Source organism: Falco peregrinus, chromosome 8, assembly GCF_023634155.1.
Source record: "Falco peregrinus isolate bFalPer1 chromosome 8, bFalPer1.pri, whole genome shotgun sequence".
Taxonomy (NCBI): domain Eukaryota; kingdom Metazoa; phylum Chordata; class Aves; order Falconiformes; family Falconidae; genus Falco; species Falco peregrinus.
The window spans coordinates 35543237-35571065 of record NC_073728.1 but is presented as its reverse complement, the minus strand read 5'-3'; the positions used below and the strand labels follow the sequence as shown (position 1 = coordinate 35571065).

The window sequence follows — 27829 nt, the reverse complement described above, 5'->3', positions numbered from 1 at the left end:
CTCAGATTTTTGTGGATGTTGTGTCTCTGTCCCTCAAAATATTCTGCCCTACAGCAAAGATAAATTGTTTGCATAAATTTAGAAAGTACATGTAAATAACTGTACTGTTATGTAGGATTTGATGGCAGATGAACTTAAACATAGGTTTCCATTCTGCACTTCATGCTTTGCTTGAATCAGTACTGAAAATAGCACACATCATGTCAGCAGAAGAGGTGGCAAGTGCAGTCATGTAACCAGCATCATTATTTGCATCTATCCTGTCCCAGTTTTCTCTGATTACAAAGCAACTTTTGTAGTCTTCATTGCACAGGGTCAGAAAACAGCATGCACATAGGTCAGGCTGTGACAGATTTACCGGGAAGGCAACCTGGGCCTCTTCCTTTGCTGCCTCCAGAAGCACTGACCAATGCAACATGTGGCATGATTGCCCAGCCACATCCCCTAACCCTCACTTAGGGAAGGTGGTATCTACATCCCTATAGAGGAGGGCACACCCGGGGGGGGGGGGGGGCGGGTCATTAGTGCCTTCCAGACGCCAGGTGTCACAGAAGAGGAAAGAAAAGGCAATGGTTTTTCATTACATTCATAAGAGGTAAAAAACATCTAATATATAAAGAGTTGATTAAGATCTGGAGTGGAAAGGAAAATGACAGCTTCAGGCTCCTAAAATAAACTCTTTTGTTGGGGTGGGATTTAAGCATGATAATTCAGAATTTTTTAAGAATAAAGATCCCGTTTCCAAATGTGAAGGTTATCACCTCTGTATTTCTGCTTGGTGAGAGCTTGGGAAAGGTATTATTCTGATGTGTGCACACTGTGTACACCAACATGGAGGCTCCCTCCACAGTGGCTAAATGTGCAGTCATGCAGAGGTGGAGTGATGGGTCTGGAAAGATTGTTTGTGTCTTCCAACTGTCCTCCTCAGAGGCTAAAAATGAGAAAAGTATTTGCTGTGGAGTTCACTCCTTTGTTTAAATTACGTCTATGAATCATCTTTTAAACTTGTAAGAAGGGATATTCCCTTACTTTCCTCTGCAGGTCTTCCAGCAGAGATTCATACTCTTTGAACGCCCTTGCAGACAGCACAGCCCTCTTAGTGCACATACAAGCCAGTTTTCATAGCTGGGAGAATTATTTCTGCATGGTTTCTTCATACTGCTGATTTGTTCTTGATGCTGCCACATAACGTTGTTCCTTTTCTATCTGCTGCTTCTGCCTTTTTGCCCATAGGTCAGCTGATGTACCCTGGATAGTCACAAGCTAACCTGACATGAATCTAGTCCAGTACTCAAAAGAGAGGATTACTAGTGAGGAAAATCATTATCCTCTACCAATTACCATCTGCAGTATAGTTTTGAAGGGCAGTTCCATTTTCCACCAGTATGCTGGGTGACTGACATAGAGACATTACAGACCAGGAACTGAGACATCTCTAGACAGTGAGAGGATAAGTGTCTTTGTAATTACCAAAATAAATAGTCTTGTTCAAAAAAGCCAAAGGTGGAAGATGACACAGCTAATACTTAGGAACCAGTAGTCTGAGAATAGTTCAGCCATTCAGAAAAATGACCCCGATTACTGAAAATGTCAGGGAGATTATATGTTGTATGAGTATGATCCTGCATTTACTGAGTTTGAAAGGATTTTTTTGCTGCAGTCAAATGTGGGATAGAATCTATCTTTTTAAGAACCTCATTTTGTATTACATTTTAAAAAAACTTTTCTTGAACCATATTTTTCCCCTTCTTGATTCAGTTCTGAGTAAGTATCCCAATTTTTTTTAAAGAAAAAAACTCCAAACCTCTAATCTAGGATAAAATTGTAACCCCTTTTTTATAAAGCCCCTTCTTTATTGGAACAATCAGCCATACTTTCATCAAGTTGAGGACTTTCATTCAGTAGGGCAAAGCTCTGTATACTTAAATGCCATGTGGTGAAATACAGTCTGATGAAGACTGGAACAGTGAAGTTACTTAGGACTGCATAGTTCCAGTACCGTTCAGTTATCACTGGCAACGTAACCCTCAGCATAATTCTGTCAAGGAATAGCACTGAACTTCAAATGGTTAAGCAGAGTTCAGTAACTTTGTCAGCAATCTTTTCTGTCAATATGAATTTTTTTTCACTGTAATTTTTTTCCCGTCACTAGAAAATCAGAACAATTTGGTTTATTTAACTCCCTCTACAAGTAAAGCTAAAAGGATGTTGAAAAGTAAAGTGTATCCTATGCATGTCTTGTTCATTTTCAGTCTGTCAGGTTCTAAAAACTGAGTATCGGCTTCCTTTCTCACCATGGATATTTCTTCCTTAATGCTTTGTGATGAGCCTCTGATTGCAGTAAGCATTGCTTTTAGTGGGTAAATTCCCTCTGTGAGAAGCAAAATTGGTGATTCCACCAATGTGAACACAGCAAGGCCTTGCTTTACCTTCTGGAGAAAGGACTGGTGTTGAATTGATTGGGTTTTTAATAAATCCCCTCAACATGCTTGATTGAGCACCTGCATTGTGACCATTTTCCAAGGTGTTGCCACTTAGAATTGTATTTTCTTCTTCCATTTTAAATAAATTTTGTCCGCATACAGTTGATGCAGCCAGCGGCCATTCTGAGGCACTATGAGAAAACAACTGCATTTGTGGCATTCAGTTTCTAAGTAAGCAGAAAGTAAAAAGCTAGATTTACCTGACCTGGAAACTGGGACCTGAAAATCCTTGTTTATTAAATTATGTGAAAGTTCAAAGAGGGTTGGTATATACCTAATTGGGTCAAACAGTCTTCTCATACCAACAAAATAATCATATACTTATGAGGATGATATTCTTGGCATTAAAATGCTGAATGTACTTAGTCATCTCATCATTTTATGAAAATGATGCCTTTGAAAGCATAAGGCTCAATTCACTAAACTATCTTTCATGTCCTAAACTACACAAAAATTCAAGCTGTAGACAACGTGAGTCTCAACGCCACAGTCACCTACACATTAAGCAATAGCTGTTTTGTCCAGATCAACAGTTATGAATCATACACAGTTCATGCTAATCAGCTTTATTTCCTCTAAGATAATTTACTTACAATTCAGGATTATCAGAAGCGCTCTCCTTGTGATGCTAAAATACATTTGTAGATTGTGACACTTAAATTCAGTAGGCAAGCTTTGGTTCTGTTGTCATTGTTATTTTTCCCATCGTGCCACAAGTGGATGATACCTACCTATGTATATATGGCTTTCCTATAAACTGCTGAACAGACTAATGAACTTGAAAGTACTTCGTATCAATGTATTTTTTCCTAAGAAAAGAAGCTGGCACTTATTCTTTATCTTGAAAATCTGATGGTGTGTCTTTGAGAATGTCATTGTCTGCTGCAGCAAAATAATCGTGGGATTTCTGCTCAAGTAGAAAAAAGAAAAGTGATTCATTATTTCAAAAATTATTTTACTGTCAGTCCAGAAAATAGATGAAAGCTTCTGACAATATAGAAGGGAGAGCAAGGCTTATCTTATTATTTAAGGTTATGCTTTAAAGAGAAAGAAGTTCAAACATCACATTTTTAGCTCAGCTGTAATACAGCAGAGGTCATGCAGTTACAGCTTTCACCTTTGTGGTTTCCTGGATGTGACTGTACAGCTGTTTTCACTGCAGAGTGTTACCTGTCCACCTGATGTTAAATGAGATCTGGAGATTGTTCGCGTTCGACACAGCCTACCATTGCATTCTGTCCTGGCTGGCTGATAGAAAGCTACTACCCGGTAGTTCAAAACCAACACTTTTCATGTAACACCTTCCTACGGCAGGCTGGTTGTGTAACACCATTGAATTCGGTGAGAAGTTACTTCTGATTACACCAGTGTATCTGTGATCAGAATCCTGCTCTGTATCTCAATACACTTTATTTTACAAGAAGCTGTGAACATAGTAAAAATGTCCTACTACAGAGGTTACATATGAGCAACCTATGCAATCCTGCAACTGCGTATCCCATTTAAAAACATTGTGTCATAAATGCAAAGCAATTACAGGACTTGGAGGATGTCTAAATTGCTAGAACTCTGAATTTGAAATAAGAAACAGTAGCATTGTGGGATCAACATACACAGACAAAGTAACAAGTTTTTAAAAGTTAAAAACCTAGAAAATAGTTTTCCTTTACAATAGAGTTTTAAATAATAACTAAAAAAATAAAAAGTGAACATACTTTGTATCTCCTATTAGAGATCAGATCTGAAATGAAAGACCTAGAGTTATACAATTAAGTATTGATTTTGTTGATCTATATTTAATTCTCATAGCAATTTAGTTGTTTTTACCCAATAGTGTTTTCCAGTTACACTTCACTAGAAGCAATGCCCTTCTTGCTTCTGTGTTAATCTAAAAACTAAATTGCCCGGTGCATGAGAGACATAAATAAAGTTCATTTTATTTTTGTGTGTAACTGATTCTGAACCCTTTAAAGTGCTGGTTAACTAAACTTAGACAGCTGGAAAATACATTTATCCTGCAGAATGGTTCATTGCTAATTCTGGGCTCTGGCATGCCTTATAAGCATAGCCTGACCTCCAGGCTATCAGGGCTTCTGTGTGTTACCATCTAGAAGAAATGGACTTGCTGTTTCATTCCTTTCTGCATGCCAGCTGTGGGGTCCTTTGCACCTATGAACCAGCCTTCCCTGCACCTTCCCGTTAGACCTGCAGAGTCTTTGTGCCATTCAGAACAGCTACGGTTGTGACTGGTCCTTCATCACACACACAGCACTGAAAATGCATTCTACCCATATGTAACCTCTCATTTTTAAAGTTTTAAAAAAATCTAATTTGATGTATTAATGTAGAAATAACACCTATTTATAATGTATCAGTGTAACTGCAGGCTAGTTTTCTTTTCCTAATTTCCTGTGCTTGAAGTGACATGCCAGATTTTATTATATCACTAATGGGTTTTAGTTATTCCCTTTAGGATGTTGCCGACAAGGAAACATTATTCTGGTTCATAACTCATGAGTTTATTTCAAAGTGATGTGACTCGTGATGAGTGTCTGTATTATGTCAGATAGAGTTTCTACTCTTCTAAAAAAAAAAAAACACCCCATACTGACTAGCTAAGAAATGCCAGTGGTGGGAAGCTCTCTGCTTACACAGAGAAGAACCACAAATGCTCCCCATACCCTGAGGCTACAACGGTACAGACTTTCTATACAAAAATATAGTATAAGTAAAACCAACTATCTATTGATCTGCTTTGGGATGACAGGCCAATGCTTTTACAGAGACACTGTGAAAACCACAGTCCTTTTCTGCACTGAGCCTTTTTTTTTTTTTTTCCTTAGACCAAAATCTGTGACTACGTTTTTTTATCTTTTCCCTTAAGTTAATGCTTAGGAAAACATATAGTGACCACACCGAATGCAGCAGACACCTTATTTATTCATAGAACACAGGCAGAATAGCCAGCAGCAAAGTCAACACCTTCAGGCTGAAATGGCTTTTAACTATTTTTTCTGAGAAGAATCCTGTCTGAGAGCAAGCACATGCTGTTGGCCCTGTCTTAGCTCTTCTAGCAATACTGAACTATATCACCAAGTCCTTTTTTTTTTCCTGCAGTGATAAAACCACCAGCTAATTATGCAGAAAATTACTACTAATACAGGAAAGATTTGACTGGAACCCACGACTTGGAGGTTAGCTGCTCTACACTATTACCAAATCTCACCCAGTTCTCATGGATACCAAACACATCTGGTCTGCTGTCAGATGTTCCTATCTGCAGGAAAAGCTGCTGATTCACATTAGTGTGACTCTCAAATGCATTAATGAACTAATTACTTTAAGATGCACAATGCTAACATCTTCGAGCTAACCCTTGTTCTTTGTTATAACTGTGATTCTGCTGAAGTCAGTAACAGATGTATATGAACAAAACTAAAGACACTACTTAACCACATACACAATTTATCAAACAAATTCTAATAATGGTTGCTTTGGTTTTGCCTTTTGATTCATCTAGCAGCTATTGTGACTGCCATGAAAAATAAGAAACTTAATTAAGTATGAATCTAAATTAATACACTGTTACTTTTTTCCAAATTGTATCTATAGTAACTAGGAAAAAAATCCTTAAAGAACTTGGGGTAACATTTGTTCTGACATGCCAAGTTTAAAGAAGTTATCGGTGACTTTTCAGCTCCAGGAGTACACATAATTTTGTTACTGTGGGAGAAAATTATTTGTGATTATGCATATTCTTACATTAATATTTCTGCTTAAAGCTTTTTGTATTTTTGCTCATGGAGCTTAGGCTGTGAATGTTTTCTTTTATGTGTCAAGGACTATAATATTGTATTTTAACCCTCAAACTACAAATATATTTTTATTCCATATACAATTTAACAGAAAAATGTAACAGATTTAAGTGTAGCTGTACTAATAAAACCATGAGATAAGATCATACTGTACATATTGCACAACTGATATCAGAGTATACTTCTAGAATATTAATTCCCTACCAAAAGTCCTGTCCAGGTGACCCTACTTTCTTACCTGATTACAAAATTAGCAACAGGTGGCCTGAAACTGGTGTAGCCAAGCAGATTACACCTACATCAAATGAAAACCCGCGAAATATTACTTTCCGTGTCACATAAGCATTGCCTTTACTTACTTGCATACTATTACAGTAATGTGTTAGAGAAAGGAAAAGATTATTTTTCTTTTTTTACAAAAAGATGCCTTAACTGGGCATTAAGACATCTAAAAAGGACAAATTATATCCAAAAATACCCATAACTTATTTCTGAATTCTGTCTCTATTGCAGTACTAAATTTTGCTAGAACAACTTCTAGAATTAGTTCTTCCTTTAAATCTTGATGTATTGTAGATGTACTGTTCATGACTCTCTGTCTTTTGCCAATGGGTTTCACCGATGGGCTTCAGTTCAATTTAATTTGATTCAATGATTTTGCTTAAAATTTGTAGAGAATAGGTTTTGTTCCCTGCATTTTCTCTAATACGTTTTATAAACTGTTAGCCTTATATTAAATGTGAAACTAGGGTGTGATTAAAGTAGGGTTGTAGTCTAGGTTGTGCTTGTAAGGTATAATAAATTATTCATGTTACATATACACAGAATATACCACTGTATTCACTCTAGTCTGTCCTGTGGTTTAAATCTATGTCTCAGCCAGCCAGAGATGCTGCTCTTACTTTGATACTTCATCTGGACTGCTCTGTGTAGCAAATACTGTAGGTGTCTCTGCTCCTCCTGCCCAGGAGTTTAAATTGGGCCCATTTGAATCGGTAAAAGTTTTATCATAGACCTTACTAACAGCAGTATTGTCTTAGTGTTGTCTTCTTGCAGACCCAAGTTTGTGCTAAGTAGCCACATTCAGTTTATCTAAAAAAGAGCTGTGAAGTAGGAAAAATATCCAAAAGAAGAAAAATCATTTAGTTTGTCATACAGTATTGTGGGTTTAGTACTCTGAAGAGTGAAAAGTGCTAATATTTATGTTATTGATGCTATGCTTAAGAATTTTTTCATCTGGCCTACAGAGAAATGAAACTGTTTCAGTAATAGTATGTAATGTTTTAAGTGAGGGCAAAGGGGAGAACATTTTAAGCTGAGATTGTAGAGAATTTCTATTGAAGGATCCTAAATTTGGGTTCATTCCCATTACCAAGGGTTATTTTCGTCTATTTCAGAAAACATTGTAATTACAGGTATTGAAGACCTTGGTTTTAACTGTCATTTAAAATCAGAATCTAACATAACATTCCCTAAAACCTTTTAGACTGAAGATTAATTAATGAACCAAACACAAATTTTTCACTTACTGAGACTTTAGCATCTCCTGTTGCTTTGCTTAAGTTTATTTGAAATATTTGATAAAAATACTAACCTAATCCAGGTATTGTTAGCTTATGAAATGTGACAAGATCGCAACATTAAACAGTCACCAAACTGGCATTTCAATTTTTACCTAACTAGCCAAAAATCAAGCAACCAACTATGTAACTATTTGTTATCTTCTTGCCCAGGATTTCCCAGGATAAGCATCACAGCGTGCACAACATTTGACCTACTCAAAACTTCAAGTCTTCAAAAAATTCTAATGCCCCTTTAGAACTGCATATGTAAAGACACACAACATCCATACACCTGGCCATGCTGCCTTTTCAGTGTGCTTTAAAATACCATTTCATTTTGTATCGAAACCAAGATATTAATGTGTTGGATCGACAGTCATTTACTGATTCAGTCTTTGCTATCTGATGGTAATAACAAAAATGGGGAATGGCTTGCACTCTTGACAGCGTATCTCAGGATTCTTGAATCTTATCTCTCCGAGAGGTTGTTGAATGTTGAATGTAAAGTGTTGAATGTTATCTCATATTTCTGTGATAATATTACCTGTAAGAGAAGTTCGTTATGCATATTTCAAAACACCCTGTATATGAACAGCAGGTGATTTTTATTGAACTGCTCCCTACATGTTCCCTAACTATTCCTTGGTCAGATCTCTGATTATAAATACCAGTAGCTAACAAAGGGACCAAATTACTCTTGTATAATCCTACTGTGCATTTTTAATATAATGTGCTAATACATCGTCCGGTGTTCCTGCAGAATTACAACACTTCTCCGAGTAGGCCTGGCCAGTATCTGATTGATTCTGGTCCGTGGGGATTGGCCCAGTTCAGTATAATTTCCTGTCTCGCTGCTTTCTTGTCTGTCAGAGAGGGTTTGGGTCCCTGGAAATCAATGGGCTTACACATGCAAAATGGGAGGTTATTCTCTGGCAAGTTTCATTTGTGTCTGTAATTTACAGAAAATGCTGTTTTCTCCTCTGAACATGTCTATGCAGCTTTTGTTTCAGCAGACTCCAGACTCAAACAAATACCTGTTTACATACCCAGCAAAGTATTCATAAAGGAGCTGTAAATTACTGTGAAGGTGCTGGAGATGCTTAACACATGCATACCCAGGATCTGCTACTTAAGACATTAATAGCACTTCAGTGTTTTGTAAATGGAGTCCTATTTGTCTCAGCAGAATCATTAAAGTTATGATTTATCCTAAAATGGACATTAATGTTCTATTTAATTGTAACAGATATTTAAGCATCTAACAATCTATCTCCTTTAACCCTGTGAACTTTGGAAAGACAGCAATTAATGGTGTACAGTAGGATAACTTTATTTTTATAAGAAATATGTTTCTAATATTTCCCTCACTTATTACAGAAATTGAAGCAAACTGAAGAAACAAAAGAAGATTCCCAGAATAGATTATCTAAAATTTCCCTGGAGTCGCTCAATAAATTTAACAGCAATAATGTACTTTTATTAGAAAAAGAGAAGAACTGCCTGAACAAGGTTGAAGGACAAAAGGAAGAAAATGGAAAGAAAGAAGCAGCTTCCTTAAATAGCTCGGGTAGGCACGACGTGGACAATTTAGAATCCTTGAGCGATTCGCTATACGATAGCTTCTCCTCTTGCGCCAGCCAAGGCTCAAACGATGTATAGAGACGCTTCCCAGTGGGCTGTGACTGCGGCACGTGAGGGAGCTGAAGGCGAGCAGGGAATGAGGAGGGGATCTCAGTCCGGATCGCTGTACTCACGGCAGGGTGTTCGGATTCTTCAAGCAATAAGAAAGGCGAGACGGCAGTCATCGTGATGCGCGAGACTCAACGCTGAACACAACCAACGGTTACACAGAATAAAGTCTTAATTTTGCACTTTTGTGAATATTTGTACAGTTGTAAATATCTTGGGAAAATATATTTGTAGGGATAAATGACAGCAATAAATATTACATTGGTGCTATGCTTCTGTAATGGCAGATTACTAACTTAAAGAAATTGATGTTAATATTAACAAGAAAAGTTTGATTTTTTTAAAGAAGATTTATAATTGTTCTAGTCTTAAAACTGTATGTAGAAACACTGCGTTACCATAAACCTGAGCCTGCCAAATTGTCTGTAATAAACTTCCTTGGACTCCCTTTTACAAAACATTTTATTTTTTACTTTTAGTGCAATTCCATACAGGTGTTCTAGGGATACGTGCATTTCACATCTTACAACCTCACGACAGGTGTCTTATTTCGGAAGGGTTTTCACTTTTGACACAGCAAGAAAATGAAGAGATAAAAAGGCCTGATAACTGCTGGTGTTCATCAATCATGTACATAACGTTTGAAAGATGAGCGTCAGAGTTATTCAGTCCTGACATAAACGGGAGTCCTGTATGAATAAGAACTACATCAGCCGCCCTTTACTCCTGACTGCAACATAGTTTCCCCCTTCCACCTCCTCTGTACTCATTGCCTAGCAAATTCTGAATGTACCCTATCGTGTTACCTTTTGTAGGCCCTGTTCAGTCTTAATGAAATTGTAAACGCTAAAATTATTTTTAAAAATAGAAACTCAGCTCCTGTTCGTGACATGCTGAGGGAAGATGTTGGTGCTAACTGGTACTAGTTCAGACATATCCAGGAGCAGGGGGGCTGGCCTGTAATTGCGTGGGTTTGTTTTTTCTACAAAGGTTGTTTATATGTAAGGGAAAGTCTATTTCAAAGGTTCCGTGTATTTTTTCTAGATGTGAAGTATTTATAACTGCTTTTTGTACAGCAATCTGTAAACTAGATATATTTGCGATATTTCTAGACTCTACGGTTTCTTTAGCTCATGCCTGTTGATCTTTGAAATGCTGTTCGATCCGTGTTGATATTCTCTGCAATTTGGTATATTTTAAGTCATTTCCGCCGTAAACTTGCATCGTCTTTTTCGACTTTTAAGGAATTCTCATTGGAACATCTTTCGTAAATAAAACTTCCCTTGGGTACGTGTGCGCTTGAGGAGGGGTGTGCGCAGGAGCCGGTGCTGCGCGGGGGGGCCCGGCGGCTCTCCCCGCCTCCCAAAGTCCCGCACCTGCAGGCCGGACTCGGTCACGTAGATGCATTCGTAACGCGGCGGCTAGAAAGCAACTGGAGCTTGGCTCACTGGCGGATAAGGCCGCGGAGCGACCCAAGAGCAGCACGCGGTCATCGGCGCGGGATCCGCGTCACCCCGCGGCGGGCGGGCACGCGCTGCAGCTCCCACAGCCCGCCCGCCGCACGCGGCCCGCCCGCGCGCCCGCCTTGGCGCCTCGCCCGCGCGCCGCGCCCCGTCCCGCCGCCTCCCCTCAGGCCGGGCGGGCGCCGCCTCAGCACAGCTCCCCCCTCACCCCGCCACAGCTGCCGCCCCAGGCAACGCACCCCGGGCGGGGGCCGCCGCGGCCGCCTCCGGAACTGGCCCGTGCGCCCGTCCGCGGGGGGGGGGCGGCATGGCGGCCCCCGCGCTCCTTTCTCCATCTCTGTAATTCCCTTTCGGGGGGCCGAGCGGAGAGGACGGCGCCTGCCAGAGTGAGTGGCCGCGCGTGGGGCCGGGCCTGCCCTCACTCCCTCACCGGGAAAGCGGGCTGGGCTGGGCGGCGCAGCGGGCGACGCCTCGCAGCGGGGCCCGGCCGGCGACTCCCCTGCGGGCGCGTTCCGGCCGCCACCTGTGGGCTTCGGGCGGGCGGGAAAACGGAGGCGGCCAGGGCCGGGCACCCGTGCCTCCCCGCCGCAGCCCCGGGAGCGGCGGCGGAGGGCTGGGGGTGAGCCAGCAGCCCCGGCGGGCAGGGGTCGCGGGAGCCCGCCGCAGCGCCGGGCGAGCCGCACGCCGGGCGGGCGGTGCGGGCCGGGCCCCGGGCGGCGTGCGGGGGCAGCGGGGGTATGTTCTCCCTCGCTGAACTTTCCCCGTCGCCGGATCGCGCCGGCGACGCAAGGTGCGGGGCGGCTGGCGGGGATCTCCGCCCCGCTCCGCCGGCATCACATGGTGCTAGGGGAGGGAGGGGGGAGCCGCCCCCCCCCCCGCTCTCGCTTCTCGTACAGTTTCTTCCAGTCTCAGCGCTCAACTCCGGCGAGGCTGGAGCGCGGCGCGGGGCTAGGCAGGAGCCGGGCGGGCTCCGCCGCCTGCTCCCGGGGCGCCCTCCGGCAGCGGAGGCGGCGGGGAAACGGCACAAGTGCGCGGCGCCTCCGCTGCCTCGCTCCTTCTGATGCCCCTTCGCGACTGCACGCCAGCCCGGCGGCCGCGGCTCCGGGAGGATGCGGCTCTTCCTCGTCGCTGCAACTTTCTGGGGATTGTGCCTGGCTCCAGGTAAGGGGCTCCGCACCGTTCCCCCCGGAGGCACCTGCGGCGACCACGAGCAGCCCGGCGCTGCCCGCAGCGGCCGCGGGGATGCTTCGTCCTCTCGCCGCCCCTCGACGGAGCTGGAGCTGGCGCCAGGCACTCCGCGGGAACCGGGCAGCGAAGCCCGCCGTCCTGCCCGCGGCCCGCAGAGCTCCCCGCCGCCGGCGAGGGCGCATTCCGGCCCGGTGTCCCCGGCGCTGGCCGCCCGCGGGGCGAGGCGCGGCGCGCTCCGCACGCAGCACCCGGTGCGGCCCCGGAGGATGCCGCCTGCTGACCGCCGCCGCCGCGCACTGCGCCCCGGGCGGGGGGCGGGCAGGGGAGCGGCTCCGTCCCGCCGCCGCGCGCCCAGCGAGGGGAGGTGCGGGCCGGGGGACCCGCTGCGGGACGAGGCGCTGCTGCCCGACGGGGTCCGGCAGCTGCCGCGCCGCGGGGCCCAGCAGAGGGCTGGGAATAACAGCTCTTGGCGAGCCGTGCGGAGCATCTCGTTTGCATGAAAAAGGAGGGAGGTGAAGGATGCTATGCAGCTGTAATTGTGCACGGCAAAATAGTAATTAAGTCATTTCTAATTAATTAGTACCTAAGTAAACCCGTCGGCACTGATAAGAGCCGAAGTGTATGTGTTAGCCGAGCTGCTCCCTCCGGAGCGCGGATAGTTTTAGCCCGCCGCGCTGAGGGCAGCCCCAGGGCGGGCCAGGCGGGCGAGGGGCCGCGGGTGCCGTGCCGTGCCGTGCCGTGCCGGAGCCCCGCCGCCTGCTGGCGGCAGCGCGCCCAACGCTGCGCCGGGGGCAGGGCTGGAGCGGCGGTGCCGCCGCCTGTTCGCTCCGCAGTCCGCGAGGAAAGGCGCCGGCTTCTTAACCAGGTGCTGTGCACAGAAGGCATAGCCTCAGCTGAGTGGGCGCCGCGATGATTTTACGTTATTTTTTGTCAAGGTCGCCCTTTTGTTGAGCTGCTGGGTAGTTAAGAACATCATAATGCAAGGAGGGAAAGGTGAGGAAGATTTCTGGCACGTATTGATTGTTTGGTCGGTTTTTTAAAAAAATATTATTACTGTTATCCTGAGCAAAATCCTATCTGTTCCAGGTTTGGGTTTGCAAATACAGTGCTACCAGTGTGAGGAGTTCCAGCTAAATAATGATTGCTCAGCTCCAGAATTCATCGTGAATTGTACAGTGAACGTTCAAGATATGTGTCAGAAAGAAGTAATGGAAAAAAGTTTTGGTAAGAATTTAATAATTATACTTCTCTTTACCTGTGTGGGATAGTATTTGTTGCTTTTGGCTCCGCCCATTCACAGCCTTCAGCTACAGATGAATCTGGCATCGCTACCTAAAGGGACCAGATTCTATTTCTTATACTTCTGAGTGACTTTGCAACTCAATGAAGTTAATCATTTTCCTTTAAAATTGGTGTAAAACTGAAGGATGCAAGCCAAATGTTGATAAAGCTGTTAATACACAGTCTTATGGGTCTCAGATTTAGTTTCCCAGCACTGGGAAATTAATAACAACAAGTTAGTTTAATCTCATTACAGTTAATTACATGGGCTTTTCCCCCAAGAGATGGAAGAGCATTAAATTAGTAATTCCCTCCTTTCTTTTATTTACTCTAGCAAATCATATACTCTGAAGGTTCATCTTAAGGGAAGGGAAGTGTAGTCATCTTTGCTTTCATCCATAAAAGAAAACATCAAGGAAAAGAGAGAGAGGGATAAAAAGAATGTTTTGGGAGTTTGGTGTGGGAGAGAAGGGTGCAAATGGATATATTTGCCATACCAGTTTTCTAAGTCTAAGGGGGGGTTCTCTTACTGTAATTAATACTGAAGTTAGCGTATTTGGAGATAAATGTGTTCAAGACAAAACTAGCTGTGATTCTGCGTCTTGCCTCTATTGTCTTCTGAGCTGTGTTATAAAATGCTTTTATTTTATTCAGCGTTGTGGAAGGCATTTGAAATTTAGAGACAACTGTCTCTGTTTAGACCACCGCATTGCTATGTAGCCATCTATGTGAGTAGAAGACTAGAGCTTTTCTCAGGGGCTTCTGGGCTGGGTAGGGCGGCAAGGAAGTGTGCTGGTGGGAGCTGGAGTTCGTGTAGCGTCCTGCTCTTACTGCAGACAGCCGTTACGATGCCGGGTGTTAAAAAGGGCACGCTAGCAGTAGCTCGCTGGTGTGCCTCAACACAAATGTGACCTCTGTACCAAGTGGTAGGCTTAAGGGGCAGCAGACAGGCTGGGACTTCAGAACCCTCACTGAAGGGGAAGCTGCTCTCTAGGATTGCGCATCTTGCTGCTGAGGGCAGTGCTTTAGAGCGTGGAGTTTACTGATGGAGAGGACTGTTACGCTGTTCATATAAATCAAGCTGTCTGTCCTTTCTTAGAACAGCAGGATCCCTCTCTACCTAGCAAATGTGTGCAGCCGTCCGTCTTGAACAGCAACATTGGCTCTTTGCATTAGGAAACTATTCATTCGTATTTTCAAAGTGCTTATCAATCAGTTCCACTTGTGCTGCTAGTTTTGGATCACTACGTTAAGAATCACAGAGAAATAACATCAATAGTTGTTACCTATCAAAAGTAGCTGAACTGCTGGCACTTTGTTTCATTGTGGGTAACACCATCCACAGTGACTGAATTTCTGTAAAATATTTAGAAGCTCTCCAGTGTAGAAAAAAAAAGCTATATGTTTAAAGGAAGATTAATCTCTTTCAAGCTATATATTACTGGATTATTTTATTTCAAGTTTACTTGGAAAAGGTAGTGGGGCTGGGAGACAGTTACAGCTTGCAAGGTACTCTTAAAGTCTGAGTAACTGAATGTTTGAAGGGTTTGCTATCTGAAGCTTCCATGCACCACAGCTTCTATAGTACTTTTAATAGGTTTGAATGGATGCTGTGGTGATTTGAAGGGCTGTAAACATGGCGTGTAGGCATAGACAAAAAAGTCCGTTCTCATTCGATTCTTAACCATTGTTTGGGTTTTTTTAAAAAGTATCTTCCCTGGTGCCTTCATGTTTTCATTTCAGTACAGCCTCAGACTGTGTCAGCTTTCCAGAAATGTATCTGTAATCTTCCCTTCAGGTGAATGTTAGAAAAGTGTTTTCAGTCAAGTAAACCCCTCGCAGATCAAAGCGCAAGTCTTCTGGATAGGTGGGCTTGCAGGTGTGCGCACACACGCCTGCAGATGTGTTCAGAGACAGCCACGTGTGGGGTGGGATTTGGCCACGCACCTCTCCTCAGGCTAGCCCGCCGGGCTGCAGTCTGGGCAGTGGGACTGTGACACTTGAAGATGCAAACTGCTACTGTTGTAATAGATTTTAGACATACATTGATGCATAACTTGTCCTTACTCCTGTGCAGAAGTTGGTTTGCAATATAGTAAATCAGGAACTCTTAAAAGAAACTTCTGGCTGGTTTTTGGTTGGGTTTTGTGGGTTGTTTTTTTCCCTGCACAATTTTATGTTGTCTCGGAGCAGATCCTTGGATTTTCCCATTAGGAGGTAACTAGCATGCTGTGCATAGCAGGTACCACTGTTCTATTTTATTTAGTTTGCTTCTATAAATGCAGCCCTTACTCATTTTAAGCTTAGCAATTGTAAATTTCAGCTAGTTAATAAATTCAGAATTTTAACCTATTTCAAATCAAGTGAAATTTGCATTGCAAGCTTAGTTTCTGTGTTATCCTCAGTCAATTCTATAGAGGATTGGTTGTAAAACAGATGATTCAGTTCATCATCTTTTATTGGTTTTTTCCTAATTGATATTTAAATGTGCATAATATAAATGCCTTATTCTCCCAAGTTTTATTTAATAATTCATTCTACTTCTACCAGTATATTTCATAACTTGATTCTTTCGGTTGTTGCTTATCACTGAAACCTGAAATGTTTCAAATATTGATTTTAATTTATAATAGACTTGAGTTTGAATTTTTAACCCAGAATATGAAAGATGTGAATTTGCATTTATTTGACAGCACAATCTCATAATTAGAGTTTTTCCTCTTGACTAGATACAGCCAAAGAAGTTTAATTTAATTTTTGTAGACTAACCTATTTTTGTCCTTAATAAAATATAGCTGTGTCAGTGAGCAAAATGTTTCAAGTTCTAAACCTTATTTAAATGTTAAATGCAATATTTTGAGATAAAGTTCATGGTCTGAATCAGTAAGCTATCGCTGTAGTCACCCTTCCTTTGCAGTGTGCATTAATCTGTGTGTGTGTTTTGCTGTCAAGAGGGCCCCGACTTACTTTCTGTGGTGTGCCTACAATATGGTCCCCTATGTGTAACCACTGACTTTTTTTCGTATGTATTTGTCAGTGTTCATTGAGTCGTGCAATGACAGCTCTATGGTTCAGCTTCATTCAGCTTCATTTCTGTATTAAACTTCCTATAAAAAAATGCAGTGGAGAACTACAACCCCGTGCAGGTTTTTTCATTTGTGTTGTAAACAGTTCCCTATGCCTGATCGTAGTTCAGCAAACCACTCCTCTTCAGTTGCTGTAAGATTAGGGTTAGTGCTTTAAATGTCACTGTGTTCTGTCAGAACATTATCTCAGTATCTGGTGAACCAGTCTTAAGAAGTACTTTCTGGCTTCAGGTGAGGATAACAGCAGTATAGACATGTTCCTAACCCAGAGCTTAAAAAGTGGCTGTTACTGTGACAGCCTCTGATGCGAGTAGCTAAGAGTCACTAAAATACCAGCCACTGATATTTTGAATTAGATCAGCAGGCGTCTTATCTCCGCTGTTTGTAGCATCAGGTAGAAGTTTGCTCCATTGCACACCTTAAAATGAATTGAGAACTGAGCAGTACGTAAGCATGTATCTGATTAAGTGATTATGTGGAACTTGTGTAATTCTGCCTCCCCTGCAAACACACACTTTGCTATGGCGGTTTGTATTTCAGTTGCACTTTGGGGATCTGTCAGTGCACAGAACTGGAGACTCTGTCAAGTAAATGACAAAATATTTTTCTCACTTTAGGCAGAGTTAGATTTTAAAATTTTGCCGGAGCAAGTTTTATGCAGTTACGTTAACATTCTGTTCTGGTGGGAGATACAGAAGGACAAGACAGTATTTTATCTGAGATGCAAAATCTTAGAGACTAATTTTTTAATTTAATCTTTTTTAAGAAAAAATAAAATCAGTGCTTTCTTCCTTCAGAGGGAAGAATGGTGAGAATAGAAAGTGGCACTGAAGACTAGACCAAGTAATTTTTGTCCCACAGAAACTAACGTAAAGGATACATTTCTAGTGTTTTCTTCCGCTGGATAAATGGGTGTCTGAAGAGTGTGTAAATGAAATGTTTGACAAAAGATCAAAGATCTTGCTTATAATAATTTCACTTGCAGATGATTTGTGGAAATACCCATGGCAGATTCCCCTCTTCCCCTTGCCCCTCTCCTTCCTATCTATGTACTTCTAGCAGAAGTATCAGTGCTCCTTTGTATTTGGAATGTATGTAGGAAGAAAGAAATCCCACAGTACATCGGGATCAGATGACATATCTTGATGACACGTAGATGAGTTTGTATATATGCTTTTATACATAGATCATAGAAAACACACAGATAATGAAGTTTACCTTTTACTGAAGGCAAGAACTATCTAAGTGTAAAGGATGATCTAAAACCTACTTAAGGCAAAACGAAACTTGCAATGTGAATAGATGAGAAAGGAATAAAGCATGAAGGATGAGACAATCAGCCCAGGAAGGCAGCCAGTCTAGATTTCTCAGAAGTCTCTGTAAATAAACCCGCCTATGCGTATGTTTGGAACAATATACCTTGTGCTCTAATGTAGTTGTGAATGTACTTTTGCAAGGAAAAATAAAATGACTCACAGTAGCAAGACTGGTATTTTAAAATATCTGTCTAAATAAAACTAAGATTTGTTTCTAAATTTTCCTTTGCAAGTAAATTGGGAAACAACCTCATTATTTCTATTAATGTACAATAAGAAACTTCTCTTATTTTGTTGGTTTACAATGGTCCTTTTAATGTATTTACATAGTATATAAGCCTGCAGTGTATTTAAAACAATTGCTGTAATTGTGTCTTCAACATAGTGCACGGGAACATCATGAAGAAGATCATCTTCTCAGAGTTGGATTATAATTTTGTTTATTTAACTTTTCTCAGTATTGGTTTCCCAGTCATTTGTTTTATCAGGCAGAGGAAGGCAGTGTCTTAAGTTGTGTGATAAGTTGGCCTACGGTAAATCCTTTACCTGTGCTTATTACTCTTTTTTTTTTTTTTTTTTTTTTTTTTTTAATCTTAGGGTGTTCCTGGCATGATTAAGTTGCTTCATGTATGGCTGTTAAGGATTACAGAAGCACATACTTTGTGTTTTCATGTGTAGCATCCATTAGTACTAATACTAATTGCATGCCTGTATCGAGGGGAAATTATACTCTGGTGTACATTTATTGACAAAATGATTAATACATCAAACAAAGTTTAATGTCTTCAGAATCACTGTAGGCATTAAAGTTTTATAGGTAATAGCTGCATCCCCAGTATCCACTTAGAAACAGTAAGAAACATCCACTGAGCTGGCAGTGGTTTTTTAAATTTTTATTTTCTTCTGCGCTGTTTCTTTTGGTCAAAGTATATCACCATAACTCAAAAGAGCTTTTAATGTATTTTTTAATTTAAAAAAGCATAATATAATAAATCTTTATTGAGAATTATAAGTAAATAAATAAAAACTTGGCATGTTACAGTTATTGCCTGTAACATGGTTATCCAGTGCTACCAGGTGCCCAATGAAATGAAGACATAGTAACCAGTATTGGAAACACCCAGTTCATTTTTGGTGCCCAATAAAAGACTTACACTAAATGCTGTTAATTTGTATTGTACGCTGAAAACTTGGAGCTGCGGCTGTATAACCATTCAGAAACACTTTTTCAAATGCCAGGGCTGTCTTCTTATTAGTAGATTCCTTCCAGTCTTGCGGTTGCTTAGAAAACTTCCAGCCACATACAGGATGTACTGAACTATGTGCATCAGCTAAGGAGAAATTCCAGACTGTATGTAGTAGATAGCAGTTCCGGCTGCCTTTAAATATAGAAAAGCAACAGCAGAGGTAACAGTTGGAGCAGTTTATGACTTGAAAGTCATGACAAAGATCCAAGTGCAGAAGTGATGAAGGGCTGTATTATTTTAAGGAAGTTGTGGTATCTGGTCCAGTGAATTTCATTTTTCACAGGACATGGACAATAGCTTTTTATATTATTTTATTTCTCAGACTTGTATGAAAGGTATACAAATGAATTTTGTGATGATACAGTGCCCACAGCCTGGTGTCTCTTAAACCTCCTTCTATCACATTTCACACACAAATGAGTCTGTGTTTCCAAAACCTTCTTGTTTTCAAGACCCTACCTCTTGTCTTCGCTCTCGGTGACCTTATCAAAACATTGGCAAGCATGTTTTAATTAATCCAGACTGTTTTCGTTTCCATTTTCCCTTTGTAGTCTGGATTTTTTTTTTTGAAAACTTGATATAACCTATTTTGCAAAATTACCAATGAGTCTTTGAGTGTGGAAAAAGTAATATAAAACCCAGTCAAATCCTACTCTGAAGTTGAACAGGCTGTAAAACTGTAAGCATGAAAATAGCTAAAGATATAAAAGCTGAATGGATTTCAAAGGTACTGGCATGCAGGTGTAAACATGTGAGCCATTCCACTGAAATTGGTGAGAAACAACAAGAATACTCACATGTAAAATTATTGATGGGACTTTTTACAAGGCTATAGCATTTTAACATTTGTAATGGCATAAGGACTGTGGCGTCTTAAGTTCACCTCTCTTGCTAGAAGATCAAATATATTTAGATCTTGATATCCAAGGCCATTTAGATCTTGATACCTTTATCAGGAAAGTACAGAAGATTGAATGCTGTGAGCCAGCATCATCTGAAAGATTGTACGTTCCAGTCCTTGACTGTAAGCCCACATCAGCAAGCAGAGAAATGAATAAGGACAGTAGAAAACAGAAGAATTGGATATGCAGTTGAAAGATGAGCTTTTACTTCTGGTTTGTAGCCTTCTGTGCTTTAAAAAGGTACTTGATAATGCCACCATTAGCAGCTGTACTTAACTTTCTTGGCCAATGTATTTTTAAGCAGTTTCATCCCTTGCTTCTACTTTGTGATGCTGCAAGCAGTGACAAAGGCTACTTTATACTGTTACTTACATTATTAACAATGCAGTTTTGAGTCATATTTCCAGTACCAGATTTAGAAGGCATGACTTACAAAGAGTAATCCAAACACTTGTCCTCTGTTGGTCAACAATTGTCCGGTTTTCCTCTGAGATTATTTAATTTCTGCAAGATGTCATGTCAGTTAGGGTCAGCAGGAAAGTGAGAAGAGTAGTCTTTCATTGTCAAAAGCCTCCTGTTAGTTTCAGGGGGGGAAAAAAATGCAACTTTTTAAAAGTGCCAATTTATGAAGAATTTGTGATGATATTGAGTAATAGTTCATAGAAAATTATGAAAATATGCTAATTCAGCCACATAGGGTTTGGTGGTAGGGTGTTCTGTTTTGGTTTATTTTTTTACAGATTTTGTGTACTCTAGAAGAGTCTAATAGCATGAATGTACTTTTATCTTGTCTCCTAAATGCATCAAAGGGAGGGGCTGGGATGAAATACCTGCAGTCCTGGAACACAGGATTAAAAATCAGCAAGTGTGTGACATAGCTTTGCAATACGTTTCAATTTCTCTTAATTTTAGTGCCTCTTTTTTTTCAGCTGAAAAACACTGATAATGGTTGCTTACAGTATTTAATTAGCTGTTTATAAGGCAATTAGTAAATTTCATTATAAAGTTTCTGGCAAGGTGCAAATTATTTGAACCACTTGTGAGCTCCAGAGAAAGTTGAGATGACAAGAATAGGAGGAGTTAGTGTAAAATGAAACACAGAGGCTGTGGTTGGGTATGGTTATACATTACACTGGCTTAAACTGTGTTTTTAACAGTGCGTTTACAATCGTAGTTCAAAGGATTTGTGTTGGGGAAGCTTAATTCATATTTTAAACAAATAAAGTCATGATCTGACTGGATCAAGGACTGGGGAAGCACAATGTCAGAAGAATGATTGCATTTCAACATTCAGTCACCTTCTAAGATGTTTAGGACCTTTATTAGGTAAAATATTTTTAATCACTTTCTCTAGAAAACTGAGTAAATCACAATAGGACCTTTTGCAGTCTGTCACTGTATGATGTATGTGTACAGGTACTAGCTAAGAAATAGACAATTACTGTAGCCAAACCACTGAAGCCATAAAAAAAATGGGCATAAAACCTAATATGGAAACTAAAAAACATGATTTAGAAACCTGTCTGTGTATAGAATGACTGAACCCAATTTTGAACATTGCTGATACAGTAAAATCCAGAAATAGTCATGTGTGTATTTTATGTTCCTCAGAAAGGGATATTAAATGTTTACATGTTGTTCTTGCACTAGTATAAGTTCTTATTTTAAATTTCAGCAGATGTTATGGAAAAGCATTTATAACTCCAGTAGCTGAAAGTGACAGTTCAGGGCAAGAAATAAGGGATAAAATATATAATCAAAATCACAAAGGAAGCATGGATAGGCAGACAGGACATCAAGTCTAAGGACAACTAGAAGGAAAACCTGTATATTCACCAAGACAAGAAAACTGAAAGTTTCAGTGAAATAAGATAATTGAAACTATTCAGAATATTAAAACAAAGAGGGAGTATCAGTTCATAAACACAGTCCTTAGGCTTGTTTTTATGAACAACAACATTAAGAGAACACCCAAAACAACACATACAAATCATGAAAGCATGCCAACGCTAAGCTAGGACAACTTCTGGGGGCTTCTCATAGGTTGTGCGTGCTACAATCTGAATTGTCCGCTGTGGCCAGTTTTCTGCCTTTTCTTGAGGGAGATGGGCAAGATTAAGGACCAAATCTAAAAGAGTTGAGTAAGGAAATTCTTCACAAGTTGTCATGGCACACCTCAAAGCTTGTCTTGATGTGCTCGCAAACTTTCTAACTTATTTAAGATGCAAAATGTTCCAACATGCCTGAAGCCATGGCTCTGTGTATGCCTCCAGCTCCTAGTCCAGTCTTGAAAAGGCAGTTTTGTGACTGCTCAGGGATGCCTCGTTCCCGGGCCCTAGCTGGGTGTAGACTGTCTTCTAATGCTCTGAAAGATTTGATGCAGCAGGTACATGCAGAGTATGCACAGAAGATTTTGCTAAACCGGTTATCTGTGGAATGAGTTGCAGGAGATAAATCTGACTTCATGCATGCCTATGGAATCAGATACATACAAAGCACCGTAGCACAAGCTTTCTTTAAAAATGAGGAGTGTGGGTCATAGCCTATGAGAGAGAGCATTTAGCTTGGAAAAGTTACCATTGGGTGAAGTGACATCATCTACTTGACTGGAGTCAAGCTTCCAGTTAAGTTTTGTGGCCCTGAGGCCGTAGACTTTCTGGGGTGAAGCAGAGGGCTGCGGCTTCCTGCTGAGGTGTGCCACTGCAGAAAGCAGTTTCTGAGTAGTTGGGTCATAGAGTGGGAAGGTGACTGGGTTTTTTAGAAATTAGGTCACTGGTCTCGGAGGTGGTGTCGCAGTTGCCTCTCTTGGCTTCAGACACTCTCCATGTATTTTGCTGAAGAACAGTTGTGAGAGTACAGGTATAAACTGAAGTCCCACGCTGCTTGGATTATGGTTGGCTCGTACGTTGGAGCGTCATGCTTGCACTTACTCTTTTTTGTGTCTGTACCTGCTGTAACAGAAGAATCGGAGGTGCCTAATACAATCCTTTTCGATCAGTAAGAGAAAAAGCTTGCATCTTCTGGTACCTTCTGCATATACCCAGTGTAGGAAGTAGGTGTGATGTCACCTTTTGTGGTTGTCCTAGTAACAAGTTAAGCTGTTATTCAAGAGAACATGTACTGGGCTCTGCAGACAGGGTAGGTGGAAGAAGTCTCACTGTTGGATTTGAACAAATTGTAGCATGAATTGTTTGTTGCTGTCGAGACTGAACGCATTTGCGTGTGGCTGAAGCAGTGCTGGGGTGCAGATGCACAGGACTCGACTGCAGCTGAGCAGGAGGGGCTGAGCATGGTGGCTGGGAGGGGCATGTGTATGGAATGGATCCAGGTGAGAAAATCGGTATTACAAGCAGGAACTATAGAAAAGCCTTGAGATTTACACCACTTCATTGCATGGGATAAGGCAGAAATCCTGCAGAAATAGTAGTTTGGGCCTTGAAACTTATCTAAATGTAGGATCGCGTGTAGGGTAAAGAGAGGTGTAACGATAGGCAAGTTGCTCCGTCTAGGAGTAAATTTTCAATGCCTGATTTAAGCCCAAAGTTGTAGTAGTCCTTCCCAATGTGGAAGGAGAGGGCGTGGAACACTACTGCGTTATCACACAGATACTCTAGCCTTGTGTACTCCCCTCTTCTTTAACAGTACTTGTACCTGAACTACACCTTCAGCCAACCCCACAAACCCTGAAGCCAAAATGACGGAAAATCAAATGGTCAGTAATAGGTACTTCATAGTAAAACATTATTATAGTACTGACACGTATGCATGCATAACCCACAGTGCCATTGAGGGGCTGCTGAATCTGTGAAAAAGGACAAATTTTTCAGTACTCCTCCATCAAGAGATTGGGTAGTAAATATATTAATTTTATATTAGTAAACATACTAATTGAGCACAAATGTAAACTGCTGAGGGCAGGCAGCTGGGAGTGACCCTGTCCCAGTGAAAGCAGCGTAAAACGTGTAGTCACCTTGCCTAGCCAGCAACTTGGAACAATCTGAGGTGGAAGAAAAGCTCCCGGAAAGGTTTGCAATTATATTTCTAGGTGATGTGTTAATGAATGTATCAAGCTGATTGCTCAAGCAAGAATATCCGGTAATTAGCAGTTATGTCTGTGGTATGAGTCTTATGAGGCAGATAACCACTTTGAAGAACTGTCTGTAGTTCAGCCTGCTGGTGGCAAATGATTCGGGAAGAGCTCAGAAGTAGTTTCAGAACTGGCTCAGCAGTACCATAAACCGCTGCAGGAGTGGAGTCTGAGGAGATGCCCCCGGAGGTAACGCAGAGAGCGGGTGCCACCACGGGGGAGCTGCAGCAGCGCGAGTACGTTAACCTGTTTGCTGGCGCAAGGAGGGTAGTGTCCCTGGCAGCAAACCATGGAAGTCAGTTGTACTAATTTATTTCCTACCACAATTAAACTGGAATCATCATATGATAGGAAGAAGGTTTAAGGGTATTTTTCCTGCCTTTCTTTAATTCATAGTACTTAAAGTGTCATTGCTTTTTCACACTCGTGGTAAAAAAAAAAAAAAAAAAAGTGAAGTCATGGCTGAAGTGTTTTAAAAATGTTGCTCCTGTAGTGCTAACATTCTCTTTTTTTCATCAGTCTTCTATGCCCGTTTTTGTTGTATCTTGCTATAAGAATACGGCAGAATTAGAGGAGAAACACAGGCTTTCTGTGCTGATCAAGCTTAGTTCATACCTGATGCTTCGCAGAAAGCAGTTAGTGTATGACAGTGGCTGATTTGCAAGCTCAAAAGACTATCAGTACTTGGGGGGGGGTGGGGGTGGGGGTGAAACTTGGATGCGAAGGGCACGTCTTCAGCCAAGCAGCTACAGACAACCTGATAGAAGTGCTGACTTTTTTTAATTCTAAAGAATCTTGCTACAATTCAGATTACTAGAGCTGGGAATGGGAATAAACAATGATTTGGGGAGTGTAAGACATACTTACAGAAAAGCCACAGGAGAGGCATTATAATGGGATTTTACTGCTAGTTAGATTATTCTCTCTATTTAGGTGTGAACGTGGTCCATCTGTGCGTGAAAGTTTGAGTTGTAAAACTTCAGTCTGTGCGGGAATATTGTGTTTTTTTGACTTTGAGCTCCCAGCTCAGGGTTATTCTGTGGAATTTATCCTGGAGAACAGAGCTGTTGTAAACACACAGAATTAAGCTGCAGGATTTCAATTTTTTTGCAGGAGAGGTCTCCTAGAGTTGCCTGGTGAAAACCATGCCTCAGAGGGCATTACCTAATTGTTCACAGCACTGAACAATTCTAGTCTCCCAGTCTATGGGAAAACTGCAAAATATATGATATTTCAGGGACCTAAACTAATAAATTACTTACTAGTTCGAATTGCAAACAGGGCTTTGCAGGAATCCTGCGTATAGGAAATGGCAGGAAGAGAGTGACCTATAAAACAACGGGAATAGGAAACCTGCCAATGACAAAAGCCTTTCAGGGGAAAGTCAAGATTCACTGCTGCGCATGCGGAGGACTGAGGAAGGGCTACCTTTGGGGGTGGCTGTAGCTGCAGGGAAGGAATGTGTGATGAGGAGAGGGGTTAGAGATGGGAGAACAATTGCTGTGCCTAGTTCTGCTGAATAAAGGATTCCCTTCTCAAGAGGGAAGGGGAAGAAAAAAAGTTAATCATAGTCATGGGAAGGGTCACATCTGCCTCAGCTCTTGGGAAGACTGCAGGAGAAACATGGAGGAAGCACCAGATCTTTGTGGGAAACACCAGCTGAGATTTCAGTATGGTAAGCCAGTCGGTGGCAGCACAGCTGAAGCTCTTTGACAGCAGTGGTTTGTCAACAGAGACAGAGTTCCTTTCTTTTTGCAGACTGTAGTAATAAAGATTGTGCCTCCTGATCTGTGTGCCTTTGCTGTCACAGCTCCAACAGCCAGTAGCTCCTCTTCCTCCTTGAGAAAAGGCTCTACCTGCTGTGTTGATTGATTGAACCTCACTGGAGACAGAGACAGATTTAACACTGACTGGAGGGCTTCTCTTCCTAAGTATAACTAGATAGAGATAGCCTTAAAACAAGTTTCAGAGTTTAGATTTGCAGAGGGAGAATGCAAAACAGGGAAACCCCTGCACTGTTGGGGTGGGAGCAGTGTTGTGACAGTATAAAAGAATTGCTTTAATTAAAATTCTCTGAGGACAGGAAATCCTTCTTTCAGAGCACAGCCCACACCGTGTTTTGCTGCTCTGTGCAGCGCCTGGGAGCACAGCGGCAGTTGCCACTGCAGCGGTAACTGCTGGACAGGGCAGGTGCTGCAGTGCTCACTTCTGAAGGCCCCAGGGACGGAGCAAGTAGCTGCAGGTACTGTAAGGTCAGTACCTACCCGTCACGTTCCTGCTTCACTCTCTCCAAAGAAAAGTCTCAATGACAGTCTATTAAAAAATATTGTGGGGCCATGCTAGGGGATGCAGGGGTACTGTTCTCCAAGGGAATCCTGTTCTCATGGGCCTGAGAAGAAAAAAATTGAGAATCCCATATTCAAAGGAACAGTGATTTTATCATCCTTAGATCTACTTACCCCTTTCTGTAACCACAAGGCAATATGAGCAAACCACCGTTATCATCCGTTTGTGTGTTATGTGTATGTTTTTCCAACACATAATCTTCACTGTAGCACTTGTAAGAACATTTTAGACTAATGGCAGGTGGAACTGCCACAACTGTATTCCACTGTGACAGGAGAAAATGCAAGTATGTATTTTAAAGCCTTTATAAATCATTTAAAAATAACAGTAATGTGCATTGGAACGTACCTTTTCTCAGGTAAAAACAAACTGAGAAACCATAAATTCAATTAGATTATTAATTTAAATTAGATTAATTTAAATTACACTTTAAAAGGGAAGACTTTCAACTCAGAAAAGCCATTTCTGTACAAATGGAAATTTTTGTTGTTGCGGCTATTAAGCTTCAAAGACAGTACTTCTAGTTTTTCTTTAAAAGAAACAGAAAGGGGGGTGTGTGGAAGTTTTGCTGATAGCAGTTCTCCTTTTACTCTGGGTTACTTGCTTCTGTATGGCAAAGGAACAAGAAAAGGGACAAAAATACTCAAAAGAAATTAACAGCATAGAAAACTAATTATCTAGACACCTTAAACAACTCAGACATGTTCAGCAACAGAAATGTAAGTCATTTTCAAACTAGCTGCATTTCAGTTATAGCTATTCAAACAGCGTATTCCAAAAGATGAAGAATTCTGGTTATAAAATGCATTGTTTGATATACATTATGTAAATCAAGTTTGTGATACTTGGTTCCAACCAGAATCAAATAAAAGTCCAGACCAGAGTGACTGTGCTTCTGCAGTGCGGAGCTGTCAGCCGTGTCACAGCTGTGGTGTCTGGCTTAATCGCCAGCATCGCTTCGGAAACGTAAACTGGCTGTGCAACAGTTTTCAAGCATGAATGGTGTTGTAAAGCAAAACAGAGTTCATCTCAGACTGAGTAACCTTTGCTCTGGTTCACAGGAATCATGTATCGCAAATCCTGCGCATCTTCGGCAGCGTGTCTGATAGCCTCTGCTGGGTACCAGTCCTTTTGCTCTCCAGGGAAGGTGAACTCTGTTTGCATCAGCTGCTGCAACACTCCACTCTGCAACGGGCCCCGGCCGAAGAAGAGAGGGAATTCTGGCGCGGTGCCGAGGGCACACGCGATAACTACAGTTCTGCTCCTGAAATTGGCTCTGTTGGTTTTCTATTGCTAAACTTCAAGGAAGTTTTTTGCCCTGACACGGTTTGTTCTGTCTCCTCCTTTCTTCAAAGACACTGCAG

The 27829-nt window shown here is 41.6% G+C and overlaps 2 protein-coding genes across 10 annotated transcripts in view; both read left to right on the top strand.

The window, feature by feature from the left end:
• Positions 1-9997, top strand: part of NCKAP5 (NCK associated protein 5) — a 245870-nt gene extending 235873 nt beyond the window's left edge. For 5 of the 8 annotated variants that reach the window (XM_055812073.1, XM_055812075.1, XM_055812074.1 and 2 more), the window contains one exon: positions 9238-9997. In XM_055812073.1, coding sequence (XP_055668048.1) covers positions 9238-9519 — 282 coding nt within the window. In that variant the 3' untranslated portion in view covers positions 9520-9997. The other 3 variants (XR_008748415.1, XM_055812076.1, XR_008748414.1) reach the window with 2 other exon arrangements.
• A 1653-nt stretch (positions 9998-11650) lies between these two features.
• LYPD1 (LY6/PLAUR domain containing 1) lies at positions 11651-27762 on the top strand. 2 transcript variants are annotated; one of them, XM_055812080.1, is made up of 4 exons: positions 11651-12173; positions 13136-13193; positions 13287-13424; positions 27527-27762. In XM_055812080.1, exons 1-4 carry the CDS (start codon positions 11850-11852, stop codon positions 27760-27762), a joined length of 756 nt encoding a protein of 251 aa, XP_055668055.1. In that variant the 5' UTR covers positions 11651-11849. The 2 variants fall into 2 exon arrangements, with proteins under 2 accessions (XP_055668055.1, XP_055668057.1); XM_055812082.1 differs by lacking the exon at positions 13136-13193 and having other exon boundaries at positions 11979-12173.
• The last annotated feature ends 67 nt before the right edge of the window (positions 27763-27829 follow it).